Below are 12,842 nucleotides of genomic sequence, written 5' to 3' on the forward strand. Positions count from 1 at the left end.
CTGGCCACCAAAAGACAAGACCTACTATCACTAGTATCTTTGTATACAGATGAAGGAGGACATCACTTCGACTGGGACAACGCATTCATCCCAGGACAGGCTAAACAGAGACATGCACGGGAATTCCTAGAGGACTGATATTCAAACCAGAACTCCATCAATACACGCATCAATTTGGAACCCAGTTACCAACCTCTGAGAAAAAGAAATGATATTACCCACCTGAAGAGACCAAGAAACAGAAATAGAAAGCTGGACAGAACACCAATGCTTCAGTGGAGGCCCACTGATGTTACCTAGCATAGTGATGAAACATCTGAAAACAAACCTGCCAGCTCACTGAGCAAACTTACAACCTGAACCTCAACCTGAGCTACAAAACTTCTCAAAAATCAGATTATGCGGTGCATCGAGAGATTAGTAATGGCACACATCAACTCCAGCCTCCAAGATTGCTTTGATCCTCTACAATTCACCTAACTTCCACAACAGGTCCAAGGCTGATGCCATCTCCCTGGCCCTACACTCATCCTTGGAACATTTGGATATTAGGGATAAGTACATCAGTCTCCTACTTATTGACGATAGCTCTACCTTCAATACGTAATTCCAACCAAACACATCTCCAAACACCAAGACCAGATAAACTCTGCTCCTGCCTCAGCATCAGGACCCTTGACTTCCTGATCCACACACCACAATCAGTAAGGATAGGCAACAACACTTCCTTCATGACAATCCTCAAGACCAGTGCCCCGCAAGGGTGCCTACCCAGCCCCTTACTATTCATCTTATACACTCACAACTGTGTGGCCAAATTCTGCTCTTACTCCATTTCCAAGTTTGCTGATGACAATCATCATAGTGGGTGGGATCTTAAACAGTTATGAGACAGAGTATAGGAAAGACAGAGAGAGCTAAGTGGTATGGTTTAAAGACAACAATCTCTCCATCAATGTCAGCTAAATGAAGGAGCTGCTCATAAACTTCAGGAAGATGAATAGAGGATATGTCCCTGTCTGTATCAATGGTGCTGAGGTGGAGATAGTTCACGTTCCCAGGAGTAAAGATCAGCAACAATCTGGCCTGGTCCATTGATGGTGGCACTGTGGTCAAGAAAACATACCAATTCCTCTACTTCCTTAGAACGCTAAGGACATTTGGCATGTCCAGAATGAGTCTTACCAATTTTTATAGATGCACGATAGAAAAGATCCTATTTGGTACAGCAACTGCTCCGCCCAGACTACAAGAAATTATGGAGGGTTGTGAACGCAGCCGAGTCCACCATGCACACCAACCTTCCTTCAAATGACTTATGTCTATATTTCCCACTGCCTTGGGAAAGCAGCCAATATAATCAAAGACCCCTCTCATCCCGGTTGTACTCTCTTCTACTGTCTTCTGTCAGGTAGATGATACAAAAGTTTGAAAACATGTACCAACAGATTCAAGAACAGCTTATTCCTTGGTTTTCAGACTTTTAAATGGACCTCTCATATGTTAAAGTTGATTTTTCTCTGCACCTTCTCTGTAGCTGTAACACTATATTCTGCATTCAGTTCTACTACCTGATGTACTAATGTATGGTATGATTTTCCTGGATAGTACATAAAACAATACTTTTCACTGTATCTCAGTACATGTGACAATAATCAAATCAAATCAACCAGGCAGTCTGCAATTCAGACCCTCGAGCCTGTTCCGACATTTAATACGATCATGACTGATCTCAACTTGGCTTCAACTCCATTTTCCTGCCAGCTCCCCATAACCTTTAACCCATTGTTAATTAAAAATCTGTCCGTCTCCTCAAATGTAGTTAGTGTCCCATCATCTACCCCACTCTATGATAGTTAATTTTACAGATAAGCGATCCTTTGAGATAAGTAATTCTTCATCTGTTTTAAATCTGCCACTCTGTAGCCTAAAACTGACTTCTTATCTAGACTACCCCATAAAGTGAATCATCCACTTTACATTTAATTTGTCAATCCTCTTTAGCACCTTCTCCAATCAATTAGATCTCTTCTCATAGAGCATAGAACAATACAGCACAGAACAGGCCCTTCGGCCCTTGATGTTGCAGTGACCTGTGAACTAATCTAAACCCATCCCCCTATACTATCCCATCATCATCCATGTGCTTATCCAACGATTGTTTTAATCTCCCTAATGAAGCTGAGTTAAGTACATTGGCAGGCAGGGCATTCCACGCCCTTACCACTCTCTGAGTAAAGAACCTGCCTCTGACATCTGTCTTAAATCTATCACCCCTCAATTTGTAGCAATGCCCCCTCGTAAACTGATGTCATCATCCTAGGAAAAAGACTTTCACTGTCTACCCTATCTAATCCTCTAATCATCTTATATGTCTCTATCAAATCCCTTCATAGCCTTCTTCTTTCCATTGAGAACAGACCCAAGTCTCCTAGCCTTTCTTCACAAGACCTTCCCTCCAGACCATGCAACATCCTGGTAAATCTCCTCTGCTCCTTTTCCAATGCTTTCACATCCTTCCTGTAATGGGGTGACCAGAACTGTGCATAATATTCCAAGTGTGGCCGTACTAGCGTTTTGTATAGTTGCAGCATGGCATTACGGCCCCAGAACTCAATCCCTCTACCAATAAAACCTAACACACCATATGTCTTCTTAACAGCACTATCAACCTGGTGGCAACTTTCAGGGATCTATGTACATGGACTCCAAGATCCCTCTACACATCCACACTATCAAGAATCTTTCCATTGACCCAGTATTCTGCCTTCCTGTTATTCTTCCCAAAGTGAGTCATAGACATAGAAGAATACAGCGCAGTACAGGCCCTTTGGCCCTCGATGTTGCGCCGATCCAAGCCCACCTAACCTATACTAACCCACTATCCTCCATATACCTATCCAATGCCCGCTTAAATGCCCATAAAGAGGGAGAGTCCACCACTGCTACTGGCAGGGCATTCCATGAACTTACGACTCGCTGAGTGAAGAACCTACCCCTAACTTCAGTCCTATATCTACCCCCCCTTAATTTAAAGCTATGCCCCCTTGTAATACCCGACTCCATACGCGGGAAAAGGTTCACACTGTCAACCCTATCTAACCCCCTAATCATCTTGTACACCTCAATCAAGTCACCCCTAAACCTTCTTTTCTCTAATGAAAACAGCCCCAAGTGTCTCAGTCTTTCCTCATACGATCTTCCTTCCATACCAGGCAACATCCTGGTAAACCTCCTCTGCACCCGTTCCAGTGCCTCCACATCCTTCCTATAGTATGGCGACCAAAACTGCACACAATATTCCAGATGCGGCCGCACCAGAGTCTTATACAACTGCATCATGACCTCAGGACTCCGGAACTCAATTCCTCTACCAATAAAAGCCAGTACGCCATATGCCTTCGTCCGCTTAACAAGAGTTGCAATTTCTGTAATAAATCACAGTTCCCTTACCTTATCACTTCCTCCATACCTGACAGGAACATACCTATCAAGGACACGTAATATCTGTACCTTAAACCAGCTCCACATTTCGAGTGTCCCCATCCCCTGCATTTTGCTACCCCATTCTATGCATCTGAATCTTGCCTAATCACATTATAATTGCCCTTGCCCCGTCGATATCTCTTGCCCTGTGTCACGTATCTATCCTTTTCCATCGCTAAACTAAGCATAACTGAATTATGGTCACTCTCTCCAAAGTGCTCACCTACCACTAAATCAAGCACCTGGCCTGGTTCATTACCAAGCACTAGATCCAGTGTGGTCTCGCCTCTTGTCAGCCCTTCGACATACTGTGTCAGGAAACCCCCCTGAACAAGTTGGACAAAAACTGATCCATCTGACGTACTAGAGTTATAGCATTTCCAGTTAATGTTGGGGAACTTAGAGTCCCCCATAATGACCACCCTGTTCCTTTCACTCCTACCCAGAATCATTTTGCCGATCCTATCCTCCACATCCCTGAAACTTTGAGGAGGCCTATAAAAAACTCCCAGCAGTGTGACCTCTCTTCTCCTTTTCTAACCTCAGCCCATACTACCTCAGTAGACGAGTTCTCGTCAAAAGTTCTTTCAGCCACCGTTATACTGTCCTTGACTAACAAGGCCACACTTCCCCCTCTTTTACTGCTTTGCCCATTCTTAATGAAAGATCTAAACTCATCCTTTAAAACTCTAGTAAACATAGACCAAACTGCTCAATCTTTTCTCATAAGACAAGCCAAGCCTTTCATCTCTGGAAAGAAGATATGATAACATTGTTCCTCAAGTAAGGTGACCAAACTGCATGCAGTACTCAATATACAGTCTCATCAATGTCTTGCACAATTTCAAGAATACTTTCCTGCTTTTATATCTCATTCTTTTTGCAATAAATGCCAAATTTTAATTTGTGCTTCTTATTACCTGCTGTATCTATATACTTGCTTTCTGTAATACATGCATGAGGACACTCAGATTCCTCTGCACCGAACATTTTGAAGTTTCTTTCTATTTAGATAATAACTTGTTTTTAATTCTGCCAACCAAAATGCAATTGTGCAATACTCATCCACGTTAAACTCCATTAGCCCAATTTTGGCCCATTCACCTAAACTACCTACATCCATTTGTAAATTTCTTATTTCTTCATTGCAACTTAACTTTCCCATCTATTTTAGTGTCATCTGCAAATCTGGCTATAGCATCTTCTATCCCTGTACATCCAAATAAAGATTGTAAATACGTAAGGACTGAGAATCGAACCTTGAGATACCCCTCTAGTTACACCTTGTCAACGAGAAGACGACACGATTATTTCAATTCTTTGGTTTCTATTGGTGAACCAATTCTCTATTCAAGCTAATAAAATACAGTTAACTTTTTGTGACCTTATCTTGTATAATAACCTTATTAAATTAAATGCATTATACATCCACTGGACCTCCATTATCTACATTGCTTGCTACGCTTTTGAAGAACTCTAGCGATTTACCATACATAAACCATTCTGTCTCTGATAGATTTTATTTTGACTTTCCGAATGTCACATTACTACTACCAATTGATACATGTTAAAGTAGCTGGTCTATAGTTTCCTGCTTTCTACATATTGTACACTGTCTCAGTTGTTGTATGGAATTTGTCAGCACTGTCAAAATATAAGCAGCATTTTCAGATCGATTGTAAGACACAAATTCGCTTGAAACTTTGGCTTGGTGACAATGGCAGTTCTTTATAAAAATAATTCATTTTTCAACCTTGTATTTAAAGACCATCAAAGCAGGGAACAGCTCAAGGAAGAACTGTGCAATGTAGTAACGTTGAGTTAACTGTGTGTCAGAGGTGATAGCCTAGAGGTATTATCGCTGGACTACTAATCCAGCGACCAAGGTTATGTCCTGGGGACATGGGTCGGAATCTGACCACTGTAGATGGTGGAATTTGAATTCAATCAAAATCTGGAATTTAACGTTTAATGATAACCTTGAATCTATTGCCGATTGTCGGGATTGATCGGTTCACTAATGTCCTTTAGGGAAGGAAACTTACTTGGTCTGCCCTGCATGTGACTCCAGACCTACTGCAAGGTGGATGACTCTGAACTTCTCTCTGTGCAATGAGGAATGGGCAATAAATGCTGGCCTAGTCAGGATCGCCCACATCCCGTGAATGTATTAAAAAAAACTCTATCAAGTGTCATTTTCATTCTTTTCACATTGCACACTGTCCTTTAAAAATTAGTTGTTCCTTACCTGAATAAGTCATCAGCAAGATTCTCTTCTTTAAGTTGATGGCTTTGCTCCTGTAAAGAAATTATGTATTACACTAGAGTCTGAATGCAATTAAAAACATATTCAGATAGAAAAATATGCTGTCTAACAGTTTAACAAAATCTATTTGGCCAGGGCTTTCTGTTTTCATGGTCAATTTCATTCATTCATGGGAATTAACGGAATGAATTACAGGCCAGTGAGCACAGGAGCAAAGCTGATCAAAAATCAAAGGCATACCTCCGCTTCTTGTCTTAACCATTCTTCGATTTCAGAGTTCTTTTTGGTTTGGTAAGCCTTCAGATCCGTGCCCCCAATAATTTTAGGAAGCTTTTCTGCTCCAGGAAATAAAACCTATCACAGCAGAAAAGAGTTTTAGCAAACTGTCAGTTGAGACCATGCTTTGAACTATTCAACAAATACTATTCAAACCTGCATTTAATGAAAGGTTTTATACAGTCAATTATAAGGTACCTACTGAAAGCATAATCCCAAACAGTTACATAGCAATAGCATCACTTTCTCTCCAAGTCACAAATCATCATCACTTAGAAATGTAATGCAGTTCCTTCATTGTTGCTAGATCAGAATCCTGGAACTCCCTTCCTAACAGCTGTGTGGATATTCCTACACCAAATGGACTGCAGTGGCTCAAAAAGACAGTTCACCACCAATTTCTAAAAGACTATTAAGTATGAGCAAGAAGTACCAGCCTAGCCAGTGACCCGCACATCCTACGAACAAACAGAATAAAAGCTCATTCTTCTGTACAGTTCCCATTTAAGTAGACCTCAAGCAACATGCTGCCTTCAAGTATAAAGTGTTTCCTTAAATAAACAAATAATTCTTGAATCCAGCTGGAGAGAGGCATTGCATCACAATTTACTAGTTCTGACTTATTGGTGCACTTTTCAGCTCAAAAACATAACCTTACATGCAGAACGTTTTCTTCCTGGGACATATTGTGCGACCAGCCATTTCTGGCATGGCTCAGCTGGTGCATCTTCTTGAAAAGAGTGCTCACCAAGTGCAATTGGTTTGGCACAGTCCTGCAAGCTGATACAAATCTGGACTCCCTAGTTCCAAACAGGCAGGTCCACTGTACAAATTCATGCTTCATTCTATGTAAATTTATGTCAAACTGCAAGATGAAGTTTGCTCCAGTTTTATTTAAAGAGACAGTTACCCAACTTGCCAATAGATTTATTTTGAAAACCTCTTATTTTTGTTGCAAAGTACATGGAGTATGCTGCAGTGTTTTTCGAGCTGCTGTCAGAGTGCATGGGTAGAGGATTCAGCTGCTTTCTGAGTAGAGGATTCCTACATCCTCACAATGAGGGCACATGATTAGGTGATTAGGAGATGCTACAATATGTATGGGGGCTGTAGTGACAGTGTCTGTGGGTTTGTAGAGTAACAAGGGAAACTCCATACAATATACTCTTCCAAAATGGAGCTAGACTTCTCTATAGTCCTTGACCATGACAGCAGATTTTCTAGCAAGCCAGTCATTTTGGCCGGCATCTCAGCGTGCATATCCATCAGTATTTGCTACTCTACTGAAGTCATCATTCAAGTCCTCTGAAACAGCACTCACCTGCAGCTTTGGCTTCTAGTGAGATGGCAAATAATTCATCCTTTCTTCCTGCATGGCTGCAGCTCACTTATGTCCAATGACTCAACACTTAGTAATTCCAACTTTATACTAGACTCTCAAGTACAGTGATAGTTTATGGTGTTTCAATTTCCAAAGAAATCCAAAATTAACAATAATTGAAATAAAGCATAATATGTGGCTAACCTTTTTAAATTTTTTAAAGTTCTTCAACTGGCTATTCTCTTCATTTGAGGCAAGTATTCTCCCTCTTCCAGGTTGGCTAACAACAAGTGACTTGAACACAGTTACAAGAAGTCTGTTTGGAAGAGCCTCATTATTTCCAGATTCATGAAGTAAATTCAAATTCTACAAAACAAATCAAACATATTAACATAATTATCACAAAATTTCTTTATTCACAAATACATACTTGATGCCTGAATTGTTCACCTTGTCAAGTCTTCAGTTTCAGTGTGATCATCATCATAACTCCAGTGAATTCAGACCTATTCTACTCAATCCCTTATGTGAAGAGGAGGCCCTTAGCCCAGGAATCAATCAATCTAGTTCACCTTTGTTGCACCCCTCTAATGCAAGTTGGATAAGGAGATGAAAGCTGTATCTGTATATAGAAGTCCAGATGTGGCCTTGGCAAAGCCTTGTATAATTTCAACAACTCTTTCTTACTCTTCCATAGAATGAGTGACAGATGTTGAGATGTTGGTTCTCTTGGTTTCTCTATGACCACGGCTCATTGTCCTAATTTTCTCACCCTAAGACTGGAATGAGGAAAGATCTTTCCACTCAGAGGGTTACGAATCTTTGGAATTCTCGACTGTGAATGTTCAGTTTGTGAGTATAATCAAGACTGAAATTGGTTAATTTTTGGGAAAAAGGATTGAGAAACATATCAGTCGTGATTGAGTGGCAGAGTAAATTCAGTAGGCCAAAAGGCTTAATTCTGTTCCTAAATCAAAGGATAGAAATCGAGCAGGGAAGTTGAAGTTCAATATAAGCTTAACAAATGGTGATGTAAACTTGAGAAGTGACCGCTGACTCATATTTATGTTTTATTTAAACTGCTAATTTATAAGATAATGAGCCATTTATATTAAGAAGAATTCTTTTTTCTAAATGAAGAACTATAGGTCACTGCACATATAGGTCCTCTTCAATGAAAAATAAAACATTTCTTTTTTGAAAATAAAATTATAGTCTAACTTTAATATGGTTACTTAGAATTTACTGGCAGAAGCTTGGTTGCGAAGCTTCCAGGTTATTTAGGGCCTGCAGTTTGAAGTCTGTACACGGATTATTAAGTGATTGCCTTGAGGATGACTTCAGACTATTGAACCTTGCTAAAGAAAAGTGCAGCTCTTATCCTGTGATTTCTGGTTTATTGAAATAGATTCTGATATTAACAGTGCTTTGCTATTAATGCACTTTCAACTATATGAGCCTTTAACCAGTTTCTTACTTGCTTAAAACACTGAAGATGATCACACAACCCATTTTGCCTGTTGTTGTTTTTTGAAAGTTTCATTCATTAGTCCCAAACTATGTTCTCTTTCATTGGCTTCCAAGTATTAATCTGTTTTCCTTTTAAAAGTTATTATTCAATTTGTTTCCAATCCTTTTGGACAGTATACTCCAGATCATAAGTGCCTGCTTGAAAATACATTTTCCTCATGTCTTTGGTTACCAACCCTTTGGTTATTGGAAATGCTTCTTCTAACTTACCTGATCAAAATGCTTCATGATTTTGAACAGTTTTTATAAATTACTCTTTAAACTTTAGCAGAAAAACCCCAACTTCTCTAGTATCTCCATGTAATTGAAGCCCTTCATTCCTGGTGCAATTCTTGTAAGTCTCCTCCACACCCTTTCCAAGATCTTGATATTCTTCAAGAAGACTACAGCCCTACTTTGGCCAAAATATTCCAGCAGGGTCTAACCCTTTATAAAGTTTTAGCAGAACTTCCCTCTTTTGTGCACTATAGAGCCAAGAATCTCTTACTAAAATGAGTACGTGTTAGGCTTGTCCTACCACCTTTGTGTATCAACACCCTACATGTCAGTTTGAGCAGTCCCTTTGAATAACAGAGTATCAATATGGCTTGCTAGTTCAAGTTGAAGGGATGATAAAAGGTTTTATCAAGAGAAACAAAGAAAAAGGCAGTGGAAAAGAGATCACTGATTTGTAGAACCTTACATATTTATACTTAGAAGACAACTACACTATGCTGCATTTGTTTTTTGTTTGATGGTACAATAGCCCTTCGCATAAACATATTTTCCTAATTTCTGGAAGAAATCTTTTTTTCTTGTTCATTTTCTAAAACTCGTATGTAATTTTTAAAAACTCCTCTTAAATCTTGTGATAGCCAACCAAGAAAAACTTTTCCAAAAGATCAATTTTTCCTAGTAATTATACTTTACCAACTCTTGTATAGTCCCAGCAATCTAAACTGTAAATGCAAGAACTGAGTTAAATCATAGCACAAAATCTAGCTGGGCAATTGAGAGATATTGAAGATAAACAAAGCAGAATGAAAGTTGTGCAGAGTTGTGCATAATAAACAAGTAAAGTATACAGTACTGATTAACACCAATGGCTCTGCTATTTTTAATGGAATTAATCAGATTTGATCAGACTAATCGAATTATTTTGTAAATATCAACTGGGACACTTTATGATACAGTTCCAAGGCAAGTAGGACTTGAACTCAGACCATCTGGCCCAGAGGTACGAACACTACCCCTGCACCACAAAACCTACATGGGACAATGGTACTGATTGCAATTTGCACAGATCAATCATCTGATTGGAGGAGCACTGATATTCCTGTGCAAGAGACAATTAGAGATAAGCACCAAAAATGGAAAAAGTAGTAAAAACACAACTAAGCGAAATGCAAGATTTACAGACATCCTTAGACACCACAGAGATTCTTTTCTACAGTTTAATGATGGGTGTCCATTAAATCTATGGTATATTAAATAGTCAACTTAAAAAGTCTCAAAAGCTATTTGGATCCCATAAAATTTCCCACATGCTGACATAAACTATAAAGTATGAATTTTATATCAGGTTGATACAAAATGCTAAGCAAATCTGGCCTTTACTATTGAATTTATTTTGAAAGAAGAACTAAATAATCCTGAATTTTTCTAACAGAAAATTCCCATGCGCATGTTTGGCCTCACAATTGTAATTGACATTCCATTCTAGTGAAATGAATGAACTAAGAATTAATGCTACACAATTCAGGCAGAGTGCATCAGCCTCTTCACTATTTGTCAGCACTTAGAAAGCATCTCTCCCTAAATAGATGTATAGGAATCTTCATTATCAGAAAATCTTCTCTTTTAGACATGTATTCACAGCAAGATTCACTTTAATAGGTGATAGTTAATCAGCTTGATTTGATTATATCCTAAATACTGTTTCTTTTATCACCCAATACTAGTCAGCAAATGGTAAGATCTTTATTGTCATTTAGGATAGACTATAAAAGTGATTTTTACAAAAGAATCCAGAAGCTTAACTGGAAGGTGCAGCGTTCTGATTAAATCTGATCTAATTAATTACCAAGTCTCTTTTAGAGATGATTTAATATGGCTAGATTTACAATGGTGTAAAATACTTACATTATTTAACTCCTTATCAAGTGGTGCAGGCAATTCATGTTCAAGTTCAGACTCCTGTTTTACTTGTGATGTCTTTGCATGCTTTATTACAAGGAAGAAACAGGATATATTTATAGAACATAACTTGCACTTAATTATTACCATTATCTCCAAGATATGTTTTAAAGCCAACTGCATTGTAAATATATTATAAAAATAGGTTTTCATTGTGATTCAATTTATCCAATTACAGCAGATATAAAAATAAAAATTAGGGCTAATTTCTGAACTGGTTTAACAGGAGTTGGTACAATAAAGCTTTCAATGAGACCACATGATATGCTATCCTTCCTTATGCACATCATTGATTAGTCAGCAAAATGACTAATTTGCACGCATAACCTACACATCAATAAAAATGTTACGACTGAAGTTTCAGTACATGTTAAGGTATGTCCTAAAATAATATTCTCAAAATCTGAAATGTAGGTAAAGTTTCAAAAAATTTAAATCAGAACATTTCAAAACCAAATAGTTGAGCAGAAAGTGAGGACTGCAGATGCTGGAGATCAGAGCTGAAAATGTGTTGCTGGAAAAGCGCAGCAGGTCAGGCAGCATCCAAGGAACAGGAGAATCGACGTTTTGGGCATAAGCCCTTCTTCAGGAAATTCTTCAGCCATTCCTGAAAAAGGGCTTATGCCCGAAATGTCGATTCTCCTGTTCCTTGGATGCTGCCTGACCTGCTGCGCTTTTCCAGTAACACATTTTCAGACTTTCAGTTGACAAATGTTCAAATACATTGGCATGGTAGAAGCAATGATTGTTGGGACTGTTCAAAAAAAGTCACAACAAATTAGAGACAATCGAGTTCCTCCAAACACTCCCCAAAGGATCATTTCACATCCTGGCAGAGATTTTCCTGCAGCTCCAAACACCTCATCTACATGTGTCCGTTGCTCTTGAATGGTCTCTACATTGGAGAGACAGGACACCAACTTGCAGAATGTTTCAAAAAACATCTCCAGGACACATGCACCAATTAACCCCACTGCCCTGTGGCTGAACACTTCAACTCCACCAAGGACACGCCAAATTCTAGCCACCTGACACATGGAGGAAGAACACATCATCTTCTGCATTGGGACCCTCCAAACACACAGGATAAATGCCAATTTCACCAGTTTTCTGACCTCCCTTTTCCCTCCCACCTTATCCCATATTCAACCCTCCAAATCGGCTCCGCCCTCTTGAACTGTCCTATCTGTCCATCTTCCTTCTCACCTATCCACTCCACCCTCCATTCCAACCTATTACCATCACTCCCCACCTTCATCTACCTATCGTATCCCCAGCTACCTTCCCCCAGCCCCACCCCCCTCTCATTTATCTCTCAGCCCCCTTGAGCACACCCTCTCACCACATTCCTGATGAAGGTCATGATTTAGAGACATCGGTGTTGCACTGGGGGGTACAAACTTAAATATCACACAACACTGCGTTATAGTCCAACAAGTTTATTTGGAAGCACTAGCTTTCAGAGCACTGCTCCTTCATCAAGTGGATAACTGCAATATTCCTAATGAAGAGCTTACGCTTGAACGTCGACTCTTCTGCTCCTCGGATGTTGCCTGACTGGCTGCGCTTCCAATCCTCACTTTCTCCTACTCTCTGCTTGTCAACTGAGTTGTGAGAATTTTCTAAGTTTAAATTTTGGCCAATATTGAATTGACTGATCTCAATAGAGACATTTTGATTGTTCCTAGCTCCTTTGGGCAATTTTACTCTTCCTGAATCAATGTTCAAAATTGTGATCACTATTCAGTGACATCTGCTAAATAGTACACATCGGGGAAGAACTATCAA

General features: G+C 39.3%; 1 protein-coding gene across 4 annotated transcripts in view; it reads right to left on the minus strand.

The window, feature by feature from the left end:
- Positions 1 to 12,842, minus strand: part of nbn (nibrin) — a 56,006-nt gene that overhangs the window by 15,553 nt on the left and 27,611 nt on the right. For all 4 annotated transcript variants that reach the window (XM_043688117.2, XM_087986514.1, XM_087986513.1 and 1 more), the window contains 4 exons: positions 11,001 to 11,081; positions 7,554 to 7,715; positions 5,993 to 6,106; positions 5,735 to 5,784 (listed from right to left, as the gene is read on the minus strand). In XM_043688117.2, the coding sequence (XP_043544052.2) occupies positions 5,735 to 5,784; positions 5,993 to 6,106; positions 7,554 to 7,715; positions 11,001 to 11,081 (407 nt within the window). The remainder of the gene's footprint in view (positions 1 to 5,734; positions 5,785 to 5,992; positions 6,107 to 7,553; positions 7,716 to 11,000; positions 11,082 to 12,842) is intronic.

The sequence above is a fragment of the Chiloscyllium plagiosum genome, unplaced genomic scaffold (assembly GCF_037043375.1).
Source record: "Chiloscyllium plagiosum isolate Xiang-an unplaced genomic scaffold, Cpla_swu_hap1 HiC_scaffold_4, whole genome shotgun sequence".
NCBI classification, from domain to species: Eukaryota; Metazoa; Chordata; class Chondrichthyes; order Orectolobiformes; family Hemiscylliidae; genus Chiloscyllium; species Chiloscyllium plagiosum.